Source organism: Bradysia coprophila, chromosome X (genome assembly GCF_014529535.1).
Source record: "Bradysia coprophila strain Holo2 chromosome X, BU_Bcop_v1, whole genome shotgun sequence".
Taxonomy (NCBI): domain Eukaryota; kingdom Metazoa; phylum Arthropoda; class Insecta; order Diptera; family Sciaridae; genus Bradysia; species Bradysia coprophila.
Genome location: NC_050737.1, coordinates 9269158 through 9291025, shown reverse-complemented (window position 1 = coordinate 9291025; position 21868 = coordinate 9269158). Strand labels below are relative to the sequence as shown.

Genomic DNA, 21868 nt, shown 5'->3' with positions numbered 1-21868 from the left:
ATGGTTTTGTGCTGAGCTATAACTTAGACTATTTTGACTATCTACATTAGCTGGAGGCTAAATTGCTATACCCATGTGCCTACCAATTGATGTTTTCAGATGGCATAAATACTACGAAAGATAAGATGTGTGTAATGCGAAAGGTTCTTATATATCCTATCCATCCAATTTGGTTATAATATATCGGATGTAGCGTATGAGTGAAAGTATGAATGGTATGTTATACTATACAAACTTTAGCCGAAAAAGCATCCCGTCGATGTGCTTTGGCTTTTCGATCAAGGTAAACCTAGCAAAATTGATTTCGTAAGCCTGCTAATCGAAGATAAATGGAATGTGTGTTATGTAATACGTGTGTGTATGCTCTCAGATTGTGTATGGAGCTTATTTTATCACACCGATATAGCAATGAACCCATTTATGGCATCGCACAATATGGGGGTTTCCTTGAAGGTATAACCTAATGGTTATGAGTAAATAAATTTGCATGGTTTTCACTTTTCAAGTGTATATCGTCTTTATATTGGAGAATGTTTATTAGGGATGGTTCAAAAGATTGTTGATGGATTTTTATTGGAATTTGAATTATTTATGGCTTGAATATTCTGAAACACTTTAACCGTACAGTTTAAGAAGGTATCTTAATTCCTCGAAGATAGGTATGCAACCTGGGCTTATATTGGTGCTATCAAAAGTTGAAAGGTTCATAAAGGTTGGTGTGAAAGAGATTTTTGAACGTGTGTCAGATACTTCTAATTTAACCCCTAGGCAACAATTTATAACACGAACTCGAAAGTTTAAGTAGATATGATGCATCCTGGTGTCTAAAATATTTACCATCTGCGAAGTATTAAGATAAACTTATATCAAAAACAAGAACATGAAGTTTGAAACTTGAAAATGCCTCTCGAATATCTTCTCCTTTTGTCAAAAAACGAGTAAGTAAATCACTTCAAGTAATACACCGGAAGTGAAGCAACTTTTACCAATTTAACGGAAAACTCGTCATGCTGGCATATCATACAAAGTTTGTATGGAACATTTATACCGACAGCAATTATTTTTTTGCTCGAAAAAAAAAGTTTTATTTACATTTGTTTCTAGCCGAGACAATTTAGAGAATAAGTGGTTGGTTTGGTGAAAAACAAAAAAAAGAATGGAACTGGTTCAAGTATACCAAATTCAACATTTTCTCTCGGAAATGTAATATCACATTCACATTCCCATGGAAATTCCATTGAAAATGGGCACCACGAGTATGTTAGAAAGGAAATGAATTGACATCCTGATGATTGTACAATTTGAGAATTTAAACTCACGTTCGTCTTTCGTTTTTTTCCAAAATGCCCTTTGAATGGAAAATACAGAAAGAGTTTTTGTGGAACGTAGGTACATTGGAACATTCATTTTTTTTTTTTTTGTAAATATGTCTGAGCTGCTCTGCAGAAGGTCTACTGTTTCGGTCAATGAATTTATTAAATAAAACTTTTTCTTTGGTTCAGTTTCCAAAAGAAATCTACGGATTAAAGATGAGACTATAGCGATAAGACTCAAATATTTTTCAGTTCAACCACGGTAGACGACACTAACAGATAAAACAACTATTTCTTCGTAGAGATGTCTTATAAATTTTGGCTGATATATTGAAGGATAAAATTGCAATGTGCATAAAAAATGTGAAGTTTTTCTGGTAGATTAAGCTGAATTCTGAAAAATCCATTTGAAATTTAGCTTAATGCTTCTGCCCCAAAACAGATGTCATCATTAAATGGAATTCCATGGAAAGACCGTCAGGCTTAGATCTGCCAAGGAATGTGCTCAGTCTCAAGAACCGTTCCATTTTCATATTTTAGTAATCGATCTAAGATTTCCCTTTACTTTATTTCGTTTTTTCGGTTCGTCAATTTGTTTTTTTTTTTTTTTTTTCGTGCGAAATAAAAGTTTGTCACTGGTATAAATCATAGATTAGTTCAATGCTACAGGAAGCAAAATCATTTTCGTAACAATTTTCTTTCTTCTCTTTTTCGGAAAGTTACTCTGCTCCGACGACAGCGGTGACATGAACTTGGAAAGGTACAATTTATTAAAAAATTTATTTTAAATGGTAAAAGTTCGTTAGCTCTCTCCTCTGTCGGTCCTCCTTTTTTTTGCGTCAGTGACACGAGTAAATTATTTTATATTTGAAAACTTTTCCAACTTTATTCTTTTTTACATTATCTTCCTTCAACTTAATTCATATTTTTCACATCTTTCATCATCTCGTAAATAAGTTGTTCTGATGCCCTCGACCTATGTTTTTCTCAGGTTTTTTTTCTGTCTTCTTTAACAGCTTTTTCTTCTCGGTAAAGATGCTCCGTTCATTTCTTGTTTGAATCACATTCAACTACCTGTAAGCCAACAGTTGAAAATTGAACTGGAATTCTATTAAATTCAATCTTATTCTGAAGACATTACGGTTTGCTGAGGTGTTGATATTAATTTACTTTTTTGTTTCACTTTACTACATTTCTCTAGTCTGACATCACGGCTTAAACATCATACCTACTACGCTTCATTAATTAAATATGCACAGACGGTTTCACATCGATATTCTCAATACAATATTTGATTTCCCTTTAGCGAATTCATAGCACACGTACCGACTGTTGGTGTTCGATATGTTTTAAAGCCATTTCCTGATCATAGAATGTATATGTCAGAAACTCAGATTGAATGTTCTAAATGAAAAGGAAATGTTCCGCAAAGAATACAATTCTATTGATTATTATTTGTGTTAAGTTCGTAAGCAACACATTTTTTTACGTTGATTTAACTGCATATAAATCATATAAAAGAGATGAGAGGGTGAAGTAGAAATGAATTCCCTGTAATTGCACCTCAATTTTTTGTTTTCGAAATATTAATCCACTAAATTGGCGAACGAGGAACGGCAAAAAAAAACAATTTTTTTTGTTGATATTCAAACAGCATTTTTGTAAAATGAAATATGATTTGATTTGCAGCCAATCCGATTTGGTGGAAGTACGAAAATTCTGTACAACATTTCGGCAAACGGATAGACATGTACGTAACATTGGAAATTTACAATTGATGTGGAAATGTTTGAATGGTATTATAAGTGACACGCACTTTGCATTCATTTAGCGTTTGATCGGATTTCAAGTTGAGAGTTCTGTTCTTTTGTTTCCTATGCTGAAAAACTTTTCCGAATTTATTTTTATTTCGTTTTCCTGTTTCTTTAAAACTTTGCTTTACTTTTGAAATTGTTGAATTACTAAGACGTGTTGTCTTATGTGTCAAGTCAATAGATGTTATATTGTAGAATTGTGTAACTTAAATGTGAAAATCTGTTACGATTCTTTCTTACAGCAGTGGAATTACAAGATCCAACAAATTCAATACAAAACTTGATGCTCATTCCACAAGCTATATTGATGTTTCCATACACGTACATCAGAACATCTTTTGGACCAGCTGCACTGACAAAAAAGTTTCGAAAAACTCAGCTATTGAAGGTAACTGTGTCTCCAGGTAATCTACAATAGCTGCCACAGCTGTAGCGCCTCAAACAAAAAATACAGCTGTAGCAGATAATGTAGATTACGTGAAGACAAAGTTACCTGCTCCAGGTGAGTTTTTCGAAACTTTTTTGTCAGTGTGAAACGACTGCTGAAATGCAGACACTTATTTCAAAGTATCTTCCCTATATGAATGATTCGAGATTTATTTCGAGACCTGTTTCTAGCCGCTATAACTGGACTAAGATAGGAACTAATGTTTAATTGTACATAGTTTCATGATTAGATAATAGTTGCAAGTCAATAGTAGTTGCAAGTCAAGGAAAGAGCTACGGAATCGACTCAATTAAACCTATAGACTTTGAGAAAATTTTCCATACACAATAAAATTTACCTGAGAAGGTCAGCCAGTTAAAGGAAATCAGGTCAGATATTAATTGTACCTGAAAACCCACCTGCTTTAAGTGAACCTACTTTCATCTACAGATTTCAGGTAAATTTACGTAAAGTCGAATCATAATCGAATGCAAACACGAAAAAGGTAGAATCTTGTCGGATTGTCCAGATCTCTTAGCGGAGAATAATTAGCTTTTATTATCGTTGTATCGAATAAACTAAATTTCTTATTGAATGTCTATCGTGTCAGTAGCACTCAACTATTGAAGTATTAGATTTTAATATCCAATGATGTAATGAAAGCTTTCTTTCATATTTTTTTTACTGAATCCACTCAGTTGGTAGTTCCAGAATTGCATTTTTTTTTAATTCTATTTTTTTCATCTGAGATACGCAAACTTGTTGCAACTGTCTTCACTCGATACAACAGCCTTTGATACCATAGAAAAGACTAACTGCTGAATTGCCTAAAAACAATGTTGTTGTATTCACGTTCACAAAAGAATCACGTTGAAATTTCAGCAATTTTTTCCCCTTTTGCAAATAAATGAAGAAAAAAACGAGTTAAAGAAGCGTGTAGGCTTTAGGGGTAAAAAAAAAACTTTTCACTAGAAATTCATTTGAAAGTACAAAACTTTTTGATGAAGAAAAAAAAACAGAAACCTCAAACCTCAATAGCATTTGATGTATGCATAAAAGAATTCTGCTCGTTCACTGATAAAAGCAATGTTTTCATATTCGAAAATCTGTGTGTGTGCTTCTACGGCAGGTGCAGATTGTCGATATCATAAAAGTAACATTTATTAATCTCTCATTCCTCCCCTCTATTAACATTTTCTTTAAATTTATGCAGCGACAAAAAAAGTTTTTTTTTTTAATAAAAAGAATTGCTGTTGAGTTAAACATCATGAATATTGCAAAGAGAGAAAAAAAAAATCTTCCGCACCCACAAAGGTTATTGGCATTACCTTTATTGTGTAACATCATTTAAAACGAAAAAAGAGTGAATATAAAACGTAAAGTACAACGTTCCGTAGTGAACACATCACAATGTATGTAATAGTGTGTAAAACAACTGCTGGTATACCTCAATACCGGTGATCACAATTCATTATTCTGTGTTCATTTTAGAATTTAAAAGCGAATGCAATCGTATTGATATATTTTTGTTCCATTAGTATTTGGAATGGATTACGAATAACGTTGAGAAAAAATGAAGAATTTTTATAAATAGTGACATTAAATGCAACTGAAAACATTGCAGAAATGCAACTTAACAATACATTTATCACCACAATCGGATTTTCTTTTTATTTTATTTCAAAATGATGATCGATCGACGTGACGATCACTTCTGTACGTATACACAAGACGTGTGTGAATCTAGCATATGTATTCCAATTATACAAAATCCGAAGCAGCTCGAAAACTTTATCTAAATGCAGACAGAAATGTTGTGAGAAACAGTTTCACTTTGATGCACAATTTTGTTTGAACAGTGAACAAAATCGTATCAAGCTGGAGGAAAACGATGGTTTTCTTTAGCTTGGTTTGTTTGACCCTGTATTTGTGGTGTGGTAATCAATCTTATGCATATGTACCTCTGTCGTACATAATTAAAAGTTGCTTGGAAGAGAGAAATTTGATTGAAATTTGCTTTGACAAACGCAAAGGGCCTATACCACGTATTTGGCTCGGTCAATAACTTCCAACCAGTCAAAATGGAAATGGTATTTGGCGATACTTTCAACCAAAACAATAGAAGCCCGAGGTCATCATTTTAATTATATATCTCGATTTGCTTGTCGTTTGAAATATTAAATTGAGCATCCAAAAATTATGTAGAAATGTATGGGACTGAACAAGAGACTAGGAAGGTAATAAAAATCTCCAGGGCGAGATATATAAATGTTTCGAAAATCGCAATTTTTTTCCAACTATTTGCAAATCATTGTCAATTCACGACAGAGTAAAGTTTATTTTACTCTGCCGTGATCGCATTACAACGATGTAACACAACTGCAAAGTGCTCGAATACATAAAATCGTTTGTTTTAGTATCAGGCATTTCTAAAACTAATTATTCCTTTGACATCTGTTAACTGCGAATACAAATACGCATAATATGCTTTAGCGTTTAGGAACTGGAACAGAAAGTACTTTGTTCCCGTTTATTAAACCCAGATACCATCTCATTTTCCTATTTGGCAACATTGAAATTGCCCATAAATTTGTTATTTTTACTGCTAATTACTGAATACCACCGTTACCTTTAATTATGAAAGCGTACACCTCTCATAATAATATCAGACATGGGAAACGAATAGAACAAACTCGATGTGAAATTGTACGCATTTATAGACCAGACTAAGTAAATGTCTCATATGCCTCAATTCGGTGATTGTAACATTTATACACACCATAACAACACACACACACATGGCTTGGCATACTTTATTTTCATTTTCGCCAAATAAAAATAAACAAACAATGTTCAATAGACAAAACCTCTACACAGCAGCAGAGTAACGAGAGTGGTATTAATATACATTTCACTTCAGTTCATCGAAACAATACGAAATAATTGTTTTCCATTCAATTACAATCTATTTAACTCGAGCTTCCTTGATATATTATTCATCATTGTACAATGTGTGTAATCGTTGAATGGAAGGTAATGGGCTGATCTAGTTAATATTCAAATCGAGAACGAACTGTACAACGATATACTAATTGGGGAAATGGAAAATGATACTCCGAAGTGGTGTATTAATTCATAAATTGATGGACACATCGTTAGACGGGCTTTAAGACTCGAATATGGTCAAAATAAACGGCAGAACGAAAATTGTGAACTGAATGAACTTTTAATGGACTCTGAGAACGAAATAATAGAAATACCAGACTGAGGCCGAGAACTCGACAACGAAATAATGGGAATATCGATTCCAACGAAAATTCATTCATATTTATTTGAAACTTTATTACATTCGACCAATGAACTGTTTTAGTTCCTATATGTGGTAGGTGGGTTTTTTTTCGGTTCTCAAATTTAATGAAACGTTAGGGAACACACCAAACCGTTTATTGATTTTCGAGTGGTTATTTATTGAATGGAAAACTTCATTAAATTTTTATATAACATCAAAAACTGAGGGGAGAGACATGAGAGAAAGAACGACTTCGATTGGAATTGACCAATTCCAATATTATTCCATTCAAAATGTGTATATAACCAACCATGGGAACTGGAACATTTAATTGCTTTTTAAATGACATAAAATAGTATAACTTATAAGGTTCATCAATTCTTCGAACCCTTTTTATATGATTCGTCGTCTGTCTACATAATCCACCCAATTAATCTCTTTAAGCCAAAAGCATTTAAGCATTCAATTCATGGCAACGTACAGCAAGCAGCACAAAAAAAATAATACATCGCATTGAATCCCCCTTTATCCCAAGTCAAATGTACCGAAAATGATATTCGTTTCAGAAAGCGTTGATATCTACCATAAAAAGGATCCGCAATAGGGCTTCTTCTGTATTTGATAAAATGAAATGCTTTCGTTTTTCATGTAGGTATACAGACGATGTAGGTATACAGGGGTGTAACTTAGAATACACTTTATTGTTGATGCTTAGGACATTTTCGATTTTTTTACCATCCCTGTTCGACTGTCTTTCAAACTGAACGACTCGTTTTTTGATTTTTCAAGAAATTGAAATCTAGGCAACATCGACTTCTGTTATAAAATACTTCATTTTACATTAGGTAATTGCCGATATTCTGTGGTATCTATTTTATGACAATTTCTATTTCGAAGTGTTGTACCTGTGTATCAATCATAGGAATTCGAATTGGAAATATAATGATGTCGATTTCACTTTTGTTTTGGGTATATTTTCACTCTCTCTATCCCCTCTACTCTGTGTGTTTTAAGTTGTTTTTATAAATTTAATCTGCCCTCCGATGATGGAATTTTTGTGTTTATATTAAAAATTATGTTTAATACCTGCGTAAAGGCTACCACAGAATTTCTTCCAGATGATTTCAATTCAATTTGTAATAACTTTGACCATTGAATGTTTATGGCAATGGGTGTATACTGTCATTCACAAATTCAGCGATAATAAACAAAAGGTTCAATGGCTGGATTTTTTCGTTCCATCTAATTAATTCCTGATAATTATCTGGAAATGTTGCTTTTCTTTTATGCCTGCATATCTTCTGATGTTGCTGTTATGATAATATACAAAGCTATATATATTTATCAGCAGTGAACACGAAATTTGTGTGTTTTTTTTCTCTTCAAGAAAGCAAATTTCTAACAAAACATTTTGTTGTTTGATCGGTGTATTTCCATAAAAAAATTATTAATTTTTGTTTACGTCCATCGCATCTGCTTCTATGTAGAACATTCGTCTAGATTGGAAAGAATTGTTGCGATTTGGTAGCATTGATGATGCGATTCGACATGAACCATGAATTTTATGAAGTAAGCTTTAAGTAGCTCCTTTATACTAGTTTATGTTTCACAGTATGTTAAACTACCACAACAGCACAGTTACATTACTGCAATCCAAACGGTAAAAATTCGTATTAAATTTACCGGTAAACGTTCGTTCTAACAAATTTGTATATGTTGGATTCACTAAATCTTATACAGTATGTCATAATATGGTCTTATTGACGATTTTCAATGTATCTAGGCGGCGTTACATTCTATGTGAAACTTATTATTTTGTCTGGTACAAAATATATTCACTACGATCTTGTGTCCACACTTTTCTTCGTGAAATTTGGCCCAATGACTGGTACAATTATTTTCCGCTGCGTGTCGCGCTCTTCGATGCATAGAATTTGTGTTAAATTGAATAAAGCTGCTTAGAGTGAATAATTGTATTCTACCTAACACTGACTCCCGGTAGAATACTATACCATTGACACTCATTCGTCCTTCTCTCTTTTATTTTTGAGTTGATTTGATTCTTGCCATCTTAATAGTAGTATACACTAAACCAACTGATGGATTCAAAAAATTCTTTGATGTCTCACATTTGTGTCTAAAGTAAACACGGACAAAGGAAGTTTAATTATTTCGACTTTTTTTTCGTGAAACAATTCATGAAATTGCTTCTGTCGCATTTCTTTTAATTACTTCAAATACTAGACTACAATCCCTTTGTTATAATATTTTGAATTGTAAAAGGAAAGAGCAAATAAGAACGAGAATCTCCATTCATGTTGCCCAGAGGCATTCTTTTCTTATTTTAACAAGAACTTTGTCTGTTTCTCAAAAACCAATGTTGAAATGGTGAAACTTTTCCGAATCTTGTCTGTGAGAATCGGACGTTAAATACAACCACATATCTTTGTGGTAGGAAAACCATGAAACGAATCAACTCAAGTGCACTTTGTGTATGGTACTACATAGTCAAAGATGAAGGTTCATTCAAGGGGTTTAAATATTACCAATTGTTGAACTCTTTCTACACTTCGATGTGAATCATCACACCTTTTAGACTAACATTTTAGTTACATTTTACAGAAAATACTGTTATTGTAAATGTGACTGTAATCCTATGTATAGGATCATCTTTCAACCCTTCCCCATTTTCGACTGCCTTAAGGCGAAAGTCAATGAACAACAAAATCACATTAACACAAAAAATTCGATTGAAGCAAATGTTTCGGTAATTATACCAATTTCTTGAATTTTTTGAATGAATTCATTTTTCATTAAAATCCTTTGATAATTTTTCGAGGTAAATATAGCACAATCGCTTTATTGAAATAACAACGAAATCTGAACAAAACAAAAAACGTGACTGCCTACGTTATTTGTAATTAAAACATTCGTGGACGATACTATTTCGGATTGGATATTGTGGTCAAATGTGATTTTGTTTTAAAAAAAAACCTAGGCTTTCAAGCCATTAAGCTGTTATATTCATAGGAAAACAGTCACGTTTAGCATTTATTCTATTAATTTTATAAAAATTTCAACTAAATGCTTTGTCTACCTCAGGAAAATTAGATAAATCGCTTCGCTCGGGTCGTAAATTGCTCGAGACGACAACATCAATTTGTAACCACATTTTTGTAAACAAAAGCACAGTGACAATCAGGCGAGAAAATTGTTATTTTCTTCCCAAGGAGTGAAATAGACAAGGCTTCCTCTCTTGATAATGAATTATCATCAGACAAAACGTCAACACTATACCATTTTGTCATGACATTCTGGTTGGAGAATAATCTTTTACATAACTAAGGATAAAACAGTTTTCGTGTGAATTTTGTTGATCCGAGACAGAGCCGAGGCCACTAAACACACGAAATCGAGACTTTTAATGGTTATGTTTATTAATTAATTTGAAACAAAACAAAAAAAAAAACTTTATACAGAAAGGGTCTAATGTTTTTTGTAAAATTGTCATTTGCTCAACTCAGGTGAAACTTTGAGAGCCATTGTTGTGAAAAACGTTGTGTTGACCTCGGGTAAAAGTAGGAAATTTCATTTTGACGGGTGACAACACCCTAACAACTATTAAATGATGAGGACGTACAAAGTTGACTTAAAACATGAAAAGCACAGCTTTCGATGAAATAGGGTTAATCACATCACTTACATGAAAGCTACCACTTCGAAATAAATCTGAAAAATTTTCTTGTTAGTCATTGCCTTTCCGTCGTTACAAAAAATCTTTTTTACGTGAAAACATCGGATTATAGTTCCCAACTCTACCCTGCCGCTAATATGTTCAAAAGCAAAGCAAATATTGATTAATATCGAAATGAGTTTCAATTTATTCCAAAAATTAGTCGACAATAATTGATGAGTGTATTCATTCGGCAAAAAATTTGTTTAACAGTCGAACATGACAACTTTGAAGAGCACTGAAACTTTAAATGTAGCAAAACTTGAGCAAAGCAAAATGTTTTGCATATTAAAATAGCAAAACACAGAGTATAAAGGGTAAATATGTATATATTGTATATAGGAATTACATTTCATAGTAAACATAACAATTCGATGTAAAACTTTTGTTTAGTAAACTCCAAAACATGTAGACGATACATGTGTACGAAAAAAAGAGAATTGTTTCAAAGAACGAAACAATTTCAGTTTTTTTTTGTGCTGAATGCAACAATAACAAACAGAAAAGTTGCATTTGAGTTAAAATAATAATTTAAAAATAAAAAATAATTATGCGAAAAATAAATAATAAAAAATAATGAAAATTGCAAAAGTACAATTTGTACAAAAAAAAAAATCGTTTCTATTTGCAAACGGTCACAAAAAAAGTAAATTATTGTTTCGTTAAAGTGAATAATGATGTAAAAGCAACGTCTTAATGAGTAAGGGAATTTCTTTCGATAAGCAGAAAATTTGTACTTTACTGGAAAAGGTAAACAGATTAATATTATGTGCGTCTAGACGTTAACATGTACTTTTTCGATTTCTTTCTTTTTGTTTTTTTTTTGTATACACAACAAATGTATATAGCTTTTTGTGTTGGAACAGACACTGACTCAAGATATTCGTCATATAAGTAATGTGTTTACAGACACCTTTTCGATAATAGAAATTTAGACGGGAATGAAGCTATGAAATGGATTGAGACATCAATAACTTTTTTTTTGTAACAAAGACATCTAAAATAGTGCATATATAGCTAGTTGTCCATAAAAGCCATGTATCTTGAAACTATATACTGCAGTATTGCATCTCTAAATCTCTCCATTGAAACTTTTCTTTACAATATATTCCATTAAAATTGATTAAAGCAATGCTGAACGTCTCGTCCGAAGTTACAGTTATAACAAACGACTAAATATACAACTATCTACCACTATATTGTATACGTGGGCCTATCAATAACTGAATATATCTATTTGTAGGTATATGTAGGTATATAAAACCTCCTTTCACTCTAACATGGCGGCTTCCGGCCATTTTGTTAGGCAACTAAAAATAGTGCCATCACTTTACGATCGTAAAATTGCTCGTGATAGAGGCCAAAAGCTCTATTTCGCTCGAGTAGCTCGACTCACACTTAGTCTTAGTCACACTTAAAATGGCATAGTTCTGTAGGCAGGCCGCTCACTCTAAATTTTAACACCTTATTAAGGAATTAAGGAGGTTTTCGCACAAAAATAAGGAGAAATAAAGAAATTGTTAGTTGAAATTAAGGAAAAATTATGAGAATTAAGAAAATCGAAATTATTCTAAGATACAGCAATTAACATCGGAATTCCTTCTCAACTTTAAAATAAAACGCAATATTGTTTATTTTGACGTATCGTTTTTGAAAAGTTGTATCGTAAAATTCACTTTTATCACGATGAAAATTTGAATATTTTCAAAATTCGAAATAAAACGCATCACGTGCCTATCGTTTTTGTAGGGTGGCAGTTTTCAATCAGTTTTCAATGCGACAAAATTTTTGAAATTTAAGACGTACTTACTGCGTGAATTCTTACTTGAACCCACCCTCAAGTTTAAAACTTGCTGGATTAGATTTTGATCTCGTTAACTGCAAAAGACTTTGTTTGTTATTCCGTTCGAATTTCGAAAAAATATTAAATTGGTGAAAGTATAAAAGTATAAATTTGAAAGAAGTAAGTGTAAACAAGGCTAAAACCTTGAATTGTTTGTAATAAAGACGCATGTCTGAGACAATGTTGAGGGTGATTTACATGTTAAATCAAATAGTTCTACTCGAGACTCTCGAGCCGAGAGGCGGCGTGGAACCACAAAAATATATGTTAAACCAGTCATGCTGGAACGATCATGAGCTACGACAACACCTTTTTATTAGGATTCACTGAAGTGAGAGTGTTCACGTACAGATGGATTTTTTTTTCGTTGAATCACCATCTCTGAGCTGCTCAGTGAGCAACCATAAAAGGTTTGAAGGTTTCCCTTAGGTAGTCGAATTTGGCATGTTCCGTGTAACAGCGTTTATAGTTCCAACTCTAAGCAGTTAAACATTGCAAACCCTTCCTATACAAAATTGACAAAATTGCATGTGCACCACAAGAACAATGAATGGGTTTTTATTAAAAAAAAAAAAAAACTCGCAGGCTGATGTCTTCCAATCAGCGTAATCGATTAATAATATTTCGATATGATTTAAGTACAAGTACATGACCTCTAAATAGCCTCAATGATGCACCTTAATAATAAGCCATAGCCTATTGTTTCAAATTTACTCTCTTTAGGTAACCTAGTATTATTTTGTCGTCATGAATGGTCACACTCAACTTTGTGATGAAATGAAAAACAATGCCAAGTGTAAACCTTTACTCCATTAAAAGAACATTACCGATACCGATTCATTAGAAATGTAATGCATGCCTGCAAACAGCGGTAGCATTTCTTTTACGTCTTCATTAGGACAGTCGTTAGCAGTTTAAAAATTCTTCACGTGATAATTGTGTACGCCGTTATTAACAATCGTCCATTACCCACGGTTCAGTTTTTGTTTATCGTAATAACCTACTGTTCCAATGCATTTATATATTGGTTTTAGTTGGTTAGTTATCTATACCAGTTTAGATGAAATGAATTCGAAAAATAAATTACAATAAATGCAGAGAATTCAGATAGATACATTTCTTCGGACTTTTGATAAAGTGACCTTAATAAGTGGTAATCATTTTTCCATTTTTTCTGAAAGAAGGTTTTTGGTTATGCATGCAAGCAAATGTGTAGCGTTTTCATCGTGAACATCATATAGGCAAGGGCTGAAAATTTGTGAGTATTTTAATATGTAAAACCAGACGTTCCGGAAGAAAACATTTTTGTCAAGTGAAAAATCTAAGTTTTCTTTTATTTTTTGATTAAATGCTACCACTGAGGATGCAGAAAAGCGGATTAGAAAAATAAATTTTACTTTTGCCTTTACCTTTAACGTATATTGCGTGAACACAACAATAGAGAGTTTGCACAAACGACGTATAGCTTACAAGTCAACTTATAAGTTGGAAATTATAAGTCATTTCTCCATATAAGACGTTCTGTAATGTTACTTATAATTTCCAACTTATAAGTTGACGCCGTCTGCACAAACTCTCTAATGAATTTTATCATCTGTTATCAATAGCAACTCCAGAAATAAACGACAAGCTGTGACTTATGCGGTCTTATAGCAAAAAAAATGCTCAAAAAAGAAGTACAAGATTTGAAATCAATCTCTTAAAAATACATAAATCATAATGAAGTAATACACTCAGTAATACTGCCAATATTCATGCAGTCTGTCAAAGGTGAAGCCCGACCCATATTTAAGTGATTCGATACTATCACCAACAGTAGAACTGAAAGCGTTGACACTGTATTGAAAGCAGCAGCTCATTTCTAATTAAACAATGCCGAAAGCTTTTGCCATAGAACAGAAGTTTTAATATTCAACAAACGAGGGAATGAGTTTCCGGCCGAAATTGTGATAGGATATTTGTGGTAATATGGTGTAGTATCGTTGACTAAAACTGTTGAAAAGTTACAAAATTCTTTGAATTACTTCGTATTTCCTATATTCGGAAGTTGTGTGATATTCTAAGACGTCCGGTGAATTCCAGGAATGTTGTGGTCAAGCTGGTCAGGATTTCCGGCTATATAGACTCTACGAAAATCGCACATTCAAACATCGATTGTACTTAACCATTTACTTCTAGAACATCATGGTATTCAGAATATGAATTTATCTAGCAATAAAGGACACTTCTTCTGAACGTGATAACGCTCGACTATAATTGTAAGAGATCTTTACACACTGAAAAAAAAAATTCAGTCATAGTAGGTGACGGTTGTGGATTGTAGATTACCTGGAGGCAAAGTTGCCTGCTACAGGTGACATTTTCAAATTCCTGTGGTCAGTGTAAAATGTACAAAATTAACCTTCATATTAATTAGTGATTCGATTTGAATCTAGTCCTATTGTATGGAATATTATTACTTTAAAACGCCTCTGACCCGAATGCCTCTAATATCTTTTGAGACTTTTTTGTTAATGCAGTATTAGTGCAAGTATCTGATTTTTATAACTCTCGGCTTATGACCAAATTCTCGCAATGACACCCTTAAATAATCTCGTAGTTCGAATTATTTCATTATGATACTTTCAATGTATTGACCCAACAAACACCAAAAACAAAATCACAATGTTACCATTTCTTTGGTTTCCGATATATTTGCGTATCTACTTTCGGAGGATACAATAAATCGATGTATTCAAAATCAAAGCAAATTGATATAGATGTATATGGAAATGTATGCATTCTCGGCACTATCATTGTATAAAATAAACGTCTAGTGTATGAACATTCCGACCCAGTAAAGCGTTAAATCATTTTAATTGTTCAATTTGGAATATTATATATGTATGGTAGAAGCGCTTATTGAAGCTACACAAATAATCCAATTGATTTAAATGCTTTACCGTTTTTGTGCTCAGCTAAAATCTTTTATGTGTGCATATCCGCCATAACAAACTTTTTTTATTTACAAAAATAAAAATAAAAAAAATTTCATTAAATTCATCAAAATGTTTAATTTGTATTCTGAGCACTTGCCCAATGAAATAAAAATTAATTCATCGGTTCGGTTTTCCGTTCAATAAGTAACAAAAAATCACTAACTTTAATTGCAGCGAACCATTGGATAGAGAAAAAAAAATCAACCGCAATTTGTGTTTAAAAATTAATTGTTGCAATTTTTACCAAATTTTAATTAATAATTATTTTCGCTAATTAAGTATTTAAAGAAATAAAAGGCGAGACATTATACTAAATATTGACAATAAAAAATTCAAATAAAAAATCCGAAAACATACCTGTGGCATCATCATGAAGCGCTTGAACGGCAACCACGAAAACACTTATCCAAATGAAAGCAACGACTCCTACTAAATTCGAATAATTAGCAGGACACCGTTTTTCGTCCGGCGACGCCATTTCCTAATGGCCTAACGATTTATCTCAGCAATTGCTAATGGTGTTTCGTGTTGTTGGTATTAGGAAACGAAAAGAAAAAGAAAAGAAAATGATGATCAGGAACGATTTAGTATATCCAAATTGAAGTTGGGTAACAACATCACTTGAATCACATACACATGCGCACGGCTACACAACTCGATCGACAATTTACTTTTTATTCTATGATACTTTTGTACAACAATAACACAAAATTTCACTTCACAAATTGACATATAACACCGGAAATGCTTGATTTCAGTTCATATAAACACATAGATTTGTTTTGAACGTTGACGCTCTGTTGTATTCCTCGCTCTGATGTGTAGATAAACCTAAAAATATAAATTGTGTTCACGTAAATTAAACAACAAAAGAACTTGAAGATTTAAATAAGTTACTTAAACGTTCAAAAAAAAAGAAGAAGAATTAAAAGTGTAACAGTAATTATTATCAACAACGAAACAGAAATTTAAAACTAGTTTGTTAGCTCGATATGCCTGATCAACCTTAAAATAAACTCTTATGCTCAGTGTCTTCTTAATACACTTTGTCGTTTTTTTTTTCTGTTTTGGCCTTCTCATCGACACAATTTGTTCGAACCAAAACATTTTCCATGTTGGCGATCTATATCTCAATGTTGTATACCCGTTAGAAGGATACACCTGCCACTTAAATTAAATGTCTGCAGAATCGCCTCAATGAATTCTATTGATGCAATTCGAGAGCACATTTTTAACTCGTTTGTACATGGAAATGTTGATGATTTGAAAGATATATTTATAATGCTATGCAACACGGTTCACGTTCACACTTAACATTTTTTGCTTTTATGTTTTGTGAAAACTGGTACGTAATGCTTATCGAAAACGGCGATGCAAAGCGTGAAAAAGCGGTCTACTTTCGTCGTTTTGAAATCAGAGACATTTTCTACGGGATTTCCAGATAATGTCGATCAAAATAGAACAGCAGCTCCTGTAAGCAACGAAACAACGACACATAAAAAATAAGCAATCTCACATGAGATAGGTGTTGCAGTGTAGAGTAGCCACACTTTGAATTTATATATATTTAGCATGCATAGGAGAATGTTACTGAAAAATTGTATCAATACATTGGTATGAGTTTAACCCCAAGCCCTACAGCATGTACAAATAGTGTAGGAATATAAAGCTGTTTGTATGACTCTTGAAATTACAGTGAAAAATGTAGCATAAATATAGAGATTTGAACATGATGATGTAAAGGAGACATAATTAATTAAAATCTACACCGTCAATGTGCTACTTTTTTTTGCAAAATCATAGAAAATTTTCAACATTTTCATGGAAGAACACATAAGCACTTTGGCTTACAATTTAGCTTCCGCTGGCGGGAGCAAACTGCGCTATACTGTAATTTTCTTTGTGCTGGTCATTTGTTGATGTACTTTGTCAACAACATAAAACCTTAAACGTTCTTCTTATTTGTTTGGCAAACAATTTAGAATTATGGTACCCTGTCTGTACACAACACAATTATCTTCCGTTTTCCCATGTAAATCATTTTACACGCTTTGTGACACGAAAACACTCGAAATCACGTGCTGAACGTTATTCGAAAGCATCGTTTTTTAGGAGGGCAAATGAAAGATGTTCACAGTACTTGCAAACAGTCCAAGGAGTGAAAACGAATTGTTTTGAATTGAAGATGGAGTAAATACTCCTATCACTCTTTCTACTGTTTTGTGTCTTGCGTATCATCATGCGTGTAAAATTTTGTGCATCAAGAGAGAGAGAGAGAGAGAGAGAGAGAGAGAGATCTCGATACAGTGTTAAAGAGAGAGAAATTTTGACGTATCGTGCTCAGGTAAATTAACTGGTTTTTCCCAATGATTGTACAAACCAGGTATGGCCGATTCTTCAAAATCGGTCGATTTAGCTTGAACGCACTCATCATACTGACAGAACTTTGAAAATAATATGAAAATGGGTGAGTTAGAATCCATTTTTAAAATCTATGTCCTCCGCGGTGACATTAGACCTATGAAGTTTATATTTATGGTTTTTACCACTGTTTTTTCGCTCTTCAAGTGATTCAAATATCTATTCCTGCTGTCTAACAACCTAAATTTGGAATGGGAAAAACTTTGAACTAATTGTTTTGCTGTTTATAATGAACCAGCGTTCTTTGTTCTTTCACAACCAATGAGAAAGAAAATAGAATCTCCAAGTACCAATAGTTTGTACCGGCCTAAAAGACATTTAAATTGCTTGTACAAAAATACAACTTTAAATTATTATGCATATTTGTCTGTCTGGCTTTTCGGAATAATAAAAAAGAGTACACAATTTAAAAGCCGGAATTAAGTGGGTGGAGTTCGTTTTGTGTTATATGCGCTTAACAGATAGGATTAGTTCGGCGTTGGTATAAAAATCATTTTTATTTTCTTTCAACTGTATGCACAACGAAATATGGAAAAAAAACTAAGATACCGATGCAAAAGGTTCTCCCTCGAAAATGTCCACCACCATTAACCATCAACATTACAAAAATTTTTTGGTTATATAGAAGGTAAACGAAAAATGGTAGATTACGTCCTTGTTTAGAACTTTTTATTTTGCCAAGTGTCGCATTTGCAGCTCGAGCCGAAGGAGGAGGATGAAACCACATAAGACAAAATTAAGTTATTAAGCTATTTTACTCCCTAAGTTGCTATAAATTTAAAAACTCCGGCAAATGAGTTTTAACCGTCATTTCCCGGGGGTTTGATGAGTAAAAATCGTTCAACATAAATTCACCGTATATTTTAGCGGCAAAAGTCAATGTGATTTTCATTTGCCCGCATATTAATCATCATTTAAATGGTTTTCAATGTGGGAATTCATTGTATCGAAGTAGTATTTTGCGTAACAAAAAGAATTTTTTATGTTTTGTGCTTGCGGGAAGTTTATCGCGAACAGTATGCGGTATAATCGACAGTATGGCCCATCTATTCATATTCAGAAAAATGTCGAGTGTTAATGACAACGTAAACCATAGTATGAGTTGAGTTTGGTGTAATAGTTCCTATCCATTTATGCATTGTCATTCCGGTAATGTTATTTTCTCGAACGTTTCGTATTGTAGTTGTTATCAATTGTCGATACTAAATACATTTAGGTTGTAAAATATCATATCGCTATAGAATACCAGCACGAACGAAGAAAACAATTAAGGGCAGGTTAACTGTGGTCTTCTTACCAAAAGTTCAACTAATTATATATCTGTTTAGACTACGTTGTGTTCCACTCAGAAATTAATAGGAACAATGAATAAAGATTTATTGAAAAAAAAAATATTTTGATAAAGCCTGCAAGTTACTTCGGATTTGTATTATCGGAACACATGCTACACTGCTGGATTTACAAACGTCTCTTGTATGTGTTGTAAAATGACACCTTTCAGAAATGACAACAAAATCATCAAATCTATTACTTCATTTGTATTCGATGAAAATCTATCACTTCAATTTTGGATATAAAGATACACTACCAAGATCTTATCGTTTATATTCGTCATAGTTGGCGCTAGCAGATGACAAGATCGAAATTGAGCTTATGTTTATGCTAAACATCACATTATGCACAGCTCTGCTTCCAGCGCGAACATAAGAAATATTCGGAGGCTTTATCCAATCAAAATTGGTCTTGCATTTTCTCGTAAAGATATGAGTCATGATTTCTTAGTGTGAATAAAAATACTCAACACGTACACATACATGTATTTAAAAATTTGGATGTGTTTTGACGTTGGAAAAATGAGTGTTCGTGCTAGAAACAGTGCTATGCATTATGTCTAGTAAAAGTAATGACAGCATATTCATGCACATTCAGTTTAAGGTCAACATATTCGTCTAGTGATTAGAGCTTTATGAATAAGGAACAATCTCAGAAAGAAGCATTTAGGAGAGCTTTACTTCACGGTTGACGGGAAATTTTAAATTCATATCAACAAGATAATAGCAATAACATGGTTAGATTCAGCGGTTACTGCAACTCTAAAAGGAGTTACGCGAGGCAGTCGCTATTTGCTTCTTGTGAACAATAGAAGTCTACTCCTATTTGCTACTAAAACTGTATACAAATTTTCATTTCTAGTCAATAGAAACCAGCCCACTAACGGACGACCAACGTTACCACGTTTTAAATGAAACTTGCGTACTGTAGAAAGAATTTCCAAAAAACGAAATTAGAATGCAACCACACTATATCTTACCACAAAAAAATCATCTAAAATGCATTTGAATAACTGGAAAAAACGAACAAAACTAAAACAACAACAACTGGTCGGGACAGCGAAAAAAAACTGTACTGCGATTTTTAATTAATTGTTGATTAGAGTGGGTTTTTTCCTCGAGTATTTTTTTTTTGTACATAATTTTTCAATTGGATATAAAACATTTGCTCATCGTGTGTGTAACATGGATTGTGCACTCATTTGCCACAACATATGCAACGACAAATTCAATTTAGAAAAAAATGAATATAATCAACATTTTGTGTATATAATATGAGTCGCGAAAGAGATGAATGGTTTTTTTTCCACAAACAGCAGGAAAAAAAAATAATTACATTTGAATCATGTGACTGGGTGTTGGGCCACTAGAATAGCTATTTTCGATGCATGTATCGAAAAGATGCTGAGTTCGCCAAGATTTTTTTTGTACGAAGGTCGGAAACAACAAGTTTATTATTTGGTTTACTGCAGGGCTAAAGGGAAATCTAACTTGACGGAAATTATATGTTTTTGTCAAGTTAGATTTTTCTTAGAAAAATACCAAGTGTGCAAGAGGTTAGCCGCACGCGACGTTGCAAAATAGTCATTTTCCTAACGCATGCTAAAACTGTTTTTTTTAAGCGAATGAGAAATTTCCAGCTCGAGCCGGAGGCGACATTTTCCCATTTTTCCAAATTTTCCATACATTTCTTTAAATTTATCCCCATTTTACCGAAAACGGTTTTTGGGAAAATATCGGAAAATTTAGGAAAAATTGAAAAAAGATGGAAAAAGTTTTCCGCAGAATAGTCCCTGGAAATAAGCGACGAGGTCTCGATATTTCAACACTAGCTAAGAAATAGCTATTTTCATAATAAGGTAGTAAATGGGATTGTTTTGCGCACTAGATGTGAGATTGCCGATACGAGCGAAGCGAGTTCGGCAACACATCGTGTGCGCAAAACCCCCATTTACTACCGTGTTAGGAACAAGGTTTTATCTCCTGTAATGTCATAATCACCATAAAAAACAAATTTCAAAAATCAAACTGAAACATAAACACGCCATGACGCCGTCACTCATTCATATTCCCCACAAATAAAACACACATCAAGAATTTGTCAATTTTCAGTGAATAAATAAGAAATTATCGAAGTCTTCCGTGAATAAATGTGAAATTATCGAAGTTAGCCGTGCGCAAATGAGAAATTATCGAAATTTTCAGTTAATAAACGTACGTTCTGTGAATGACGTGTTTAAATCTAGCCCATTTTGATTCTAAAAGTGACACTCAAATTGTGAATATGACATTACAGGAGATAAAATATATGTGAATCCTAGTGCAGAAAAAATCGTTTATTCGATTTCAATGTGACACAGAAAAAGCTACAGTTTCGATATCAAAGTACAAAATAATAGTTTTTCCATGTATTTAATGGTTTAATAACTTATCACCATATAGTATCGCAGCTACTGCTGTTAATATGTTTTTAATAATTTGCATTCCTATTTCCATTGTAACACCAACAATACATTTATGATGATTTTTGATCAATATCCGAAGTCTCACATTGTCTCGCGAATGATAGTTCCGCTTTTTAAGTGGCCTTCAGCACATTGTGGAGGTCAGATATAAATTAGTCCTTTAAACTGACATTCAAAGTCTGAAATTTCGTACGATTTTATCGCTGTCGTTTTTTTTTCAGTTTCAAAATTGATGATTGAATAAAATTGCAACT

At 32.9% G+C, this 21868-nt stretch overlaps 1 protein-coding gene across 1 annotated transcript in view; it reads right to left on the bottom strand.

Annotated features, from left to right (window-relative positions):
- LOC119080428 (low-density lipoprotein receptor-related protein 2) overlaps positions 1 to 21868 on the bottom strand; it is a 110133-nt gene that overhangs the window by 70425 nt on the left and 17840 nt on the right. The window contains exon 2 of the mRNA XM_037188785.1: positions 15755 to 16228. Within this exon, the coding sequence (XP_037044680.1) occupies positions 15755 to 15875 (121 nt within the window). The 5' untranslated portion in view covers positions 15876 to 16228. The remainder of the gene's footprint in view (positions 1 to 15754; positions 16229 to 21868) is intronic.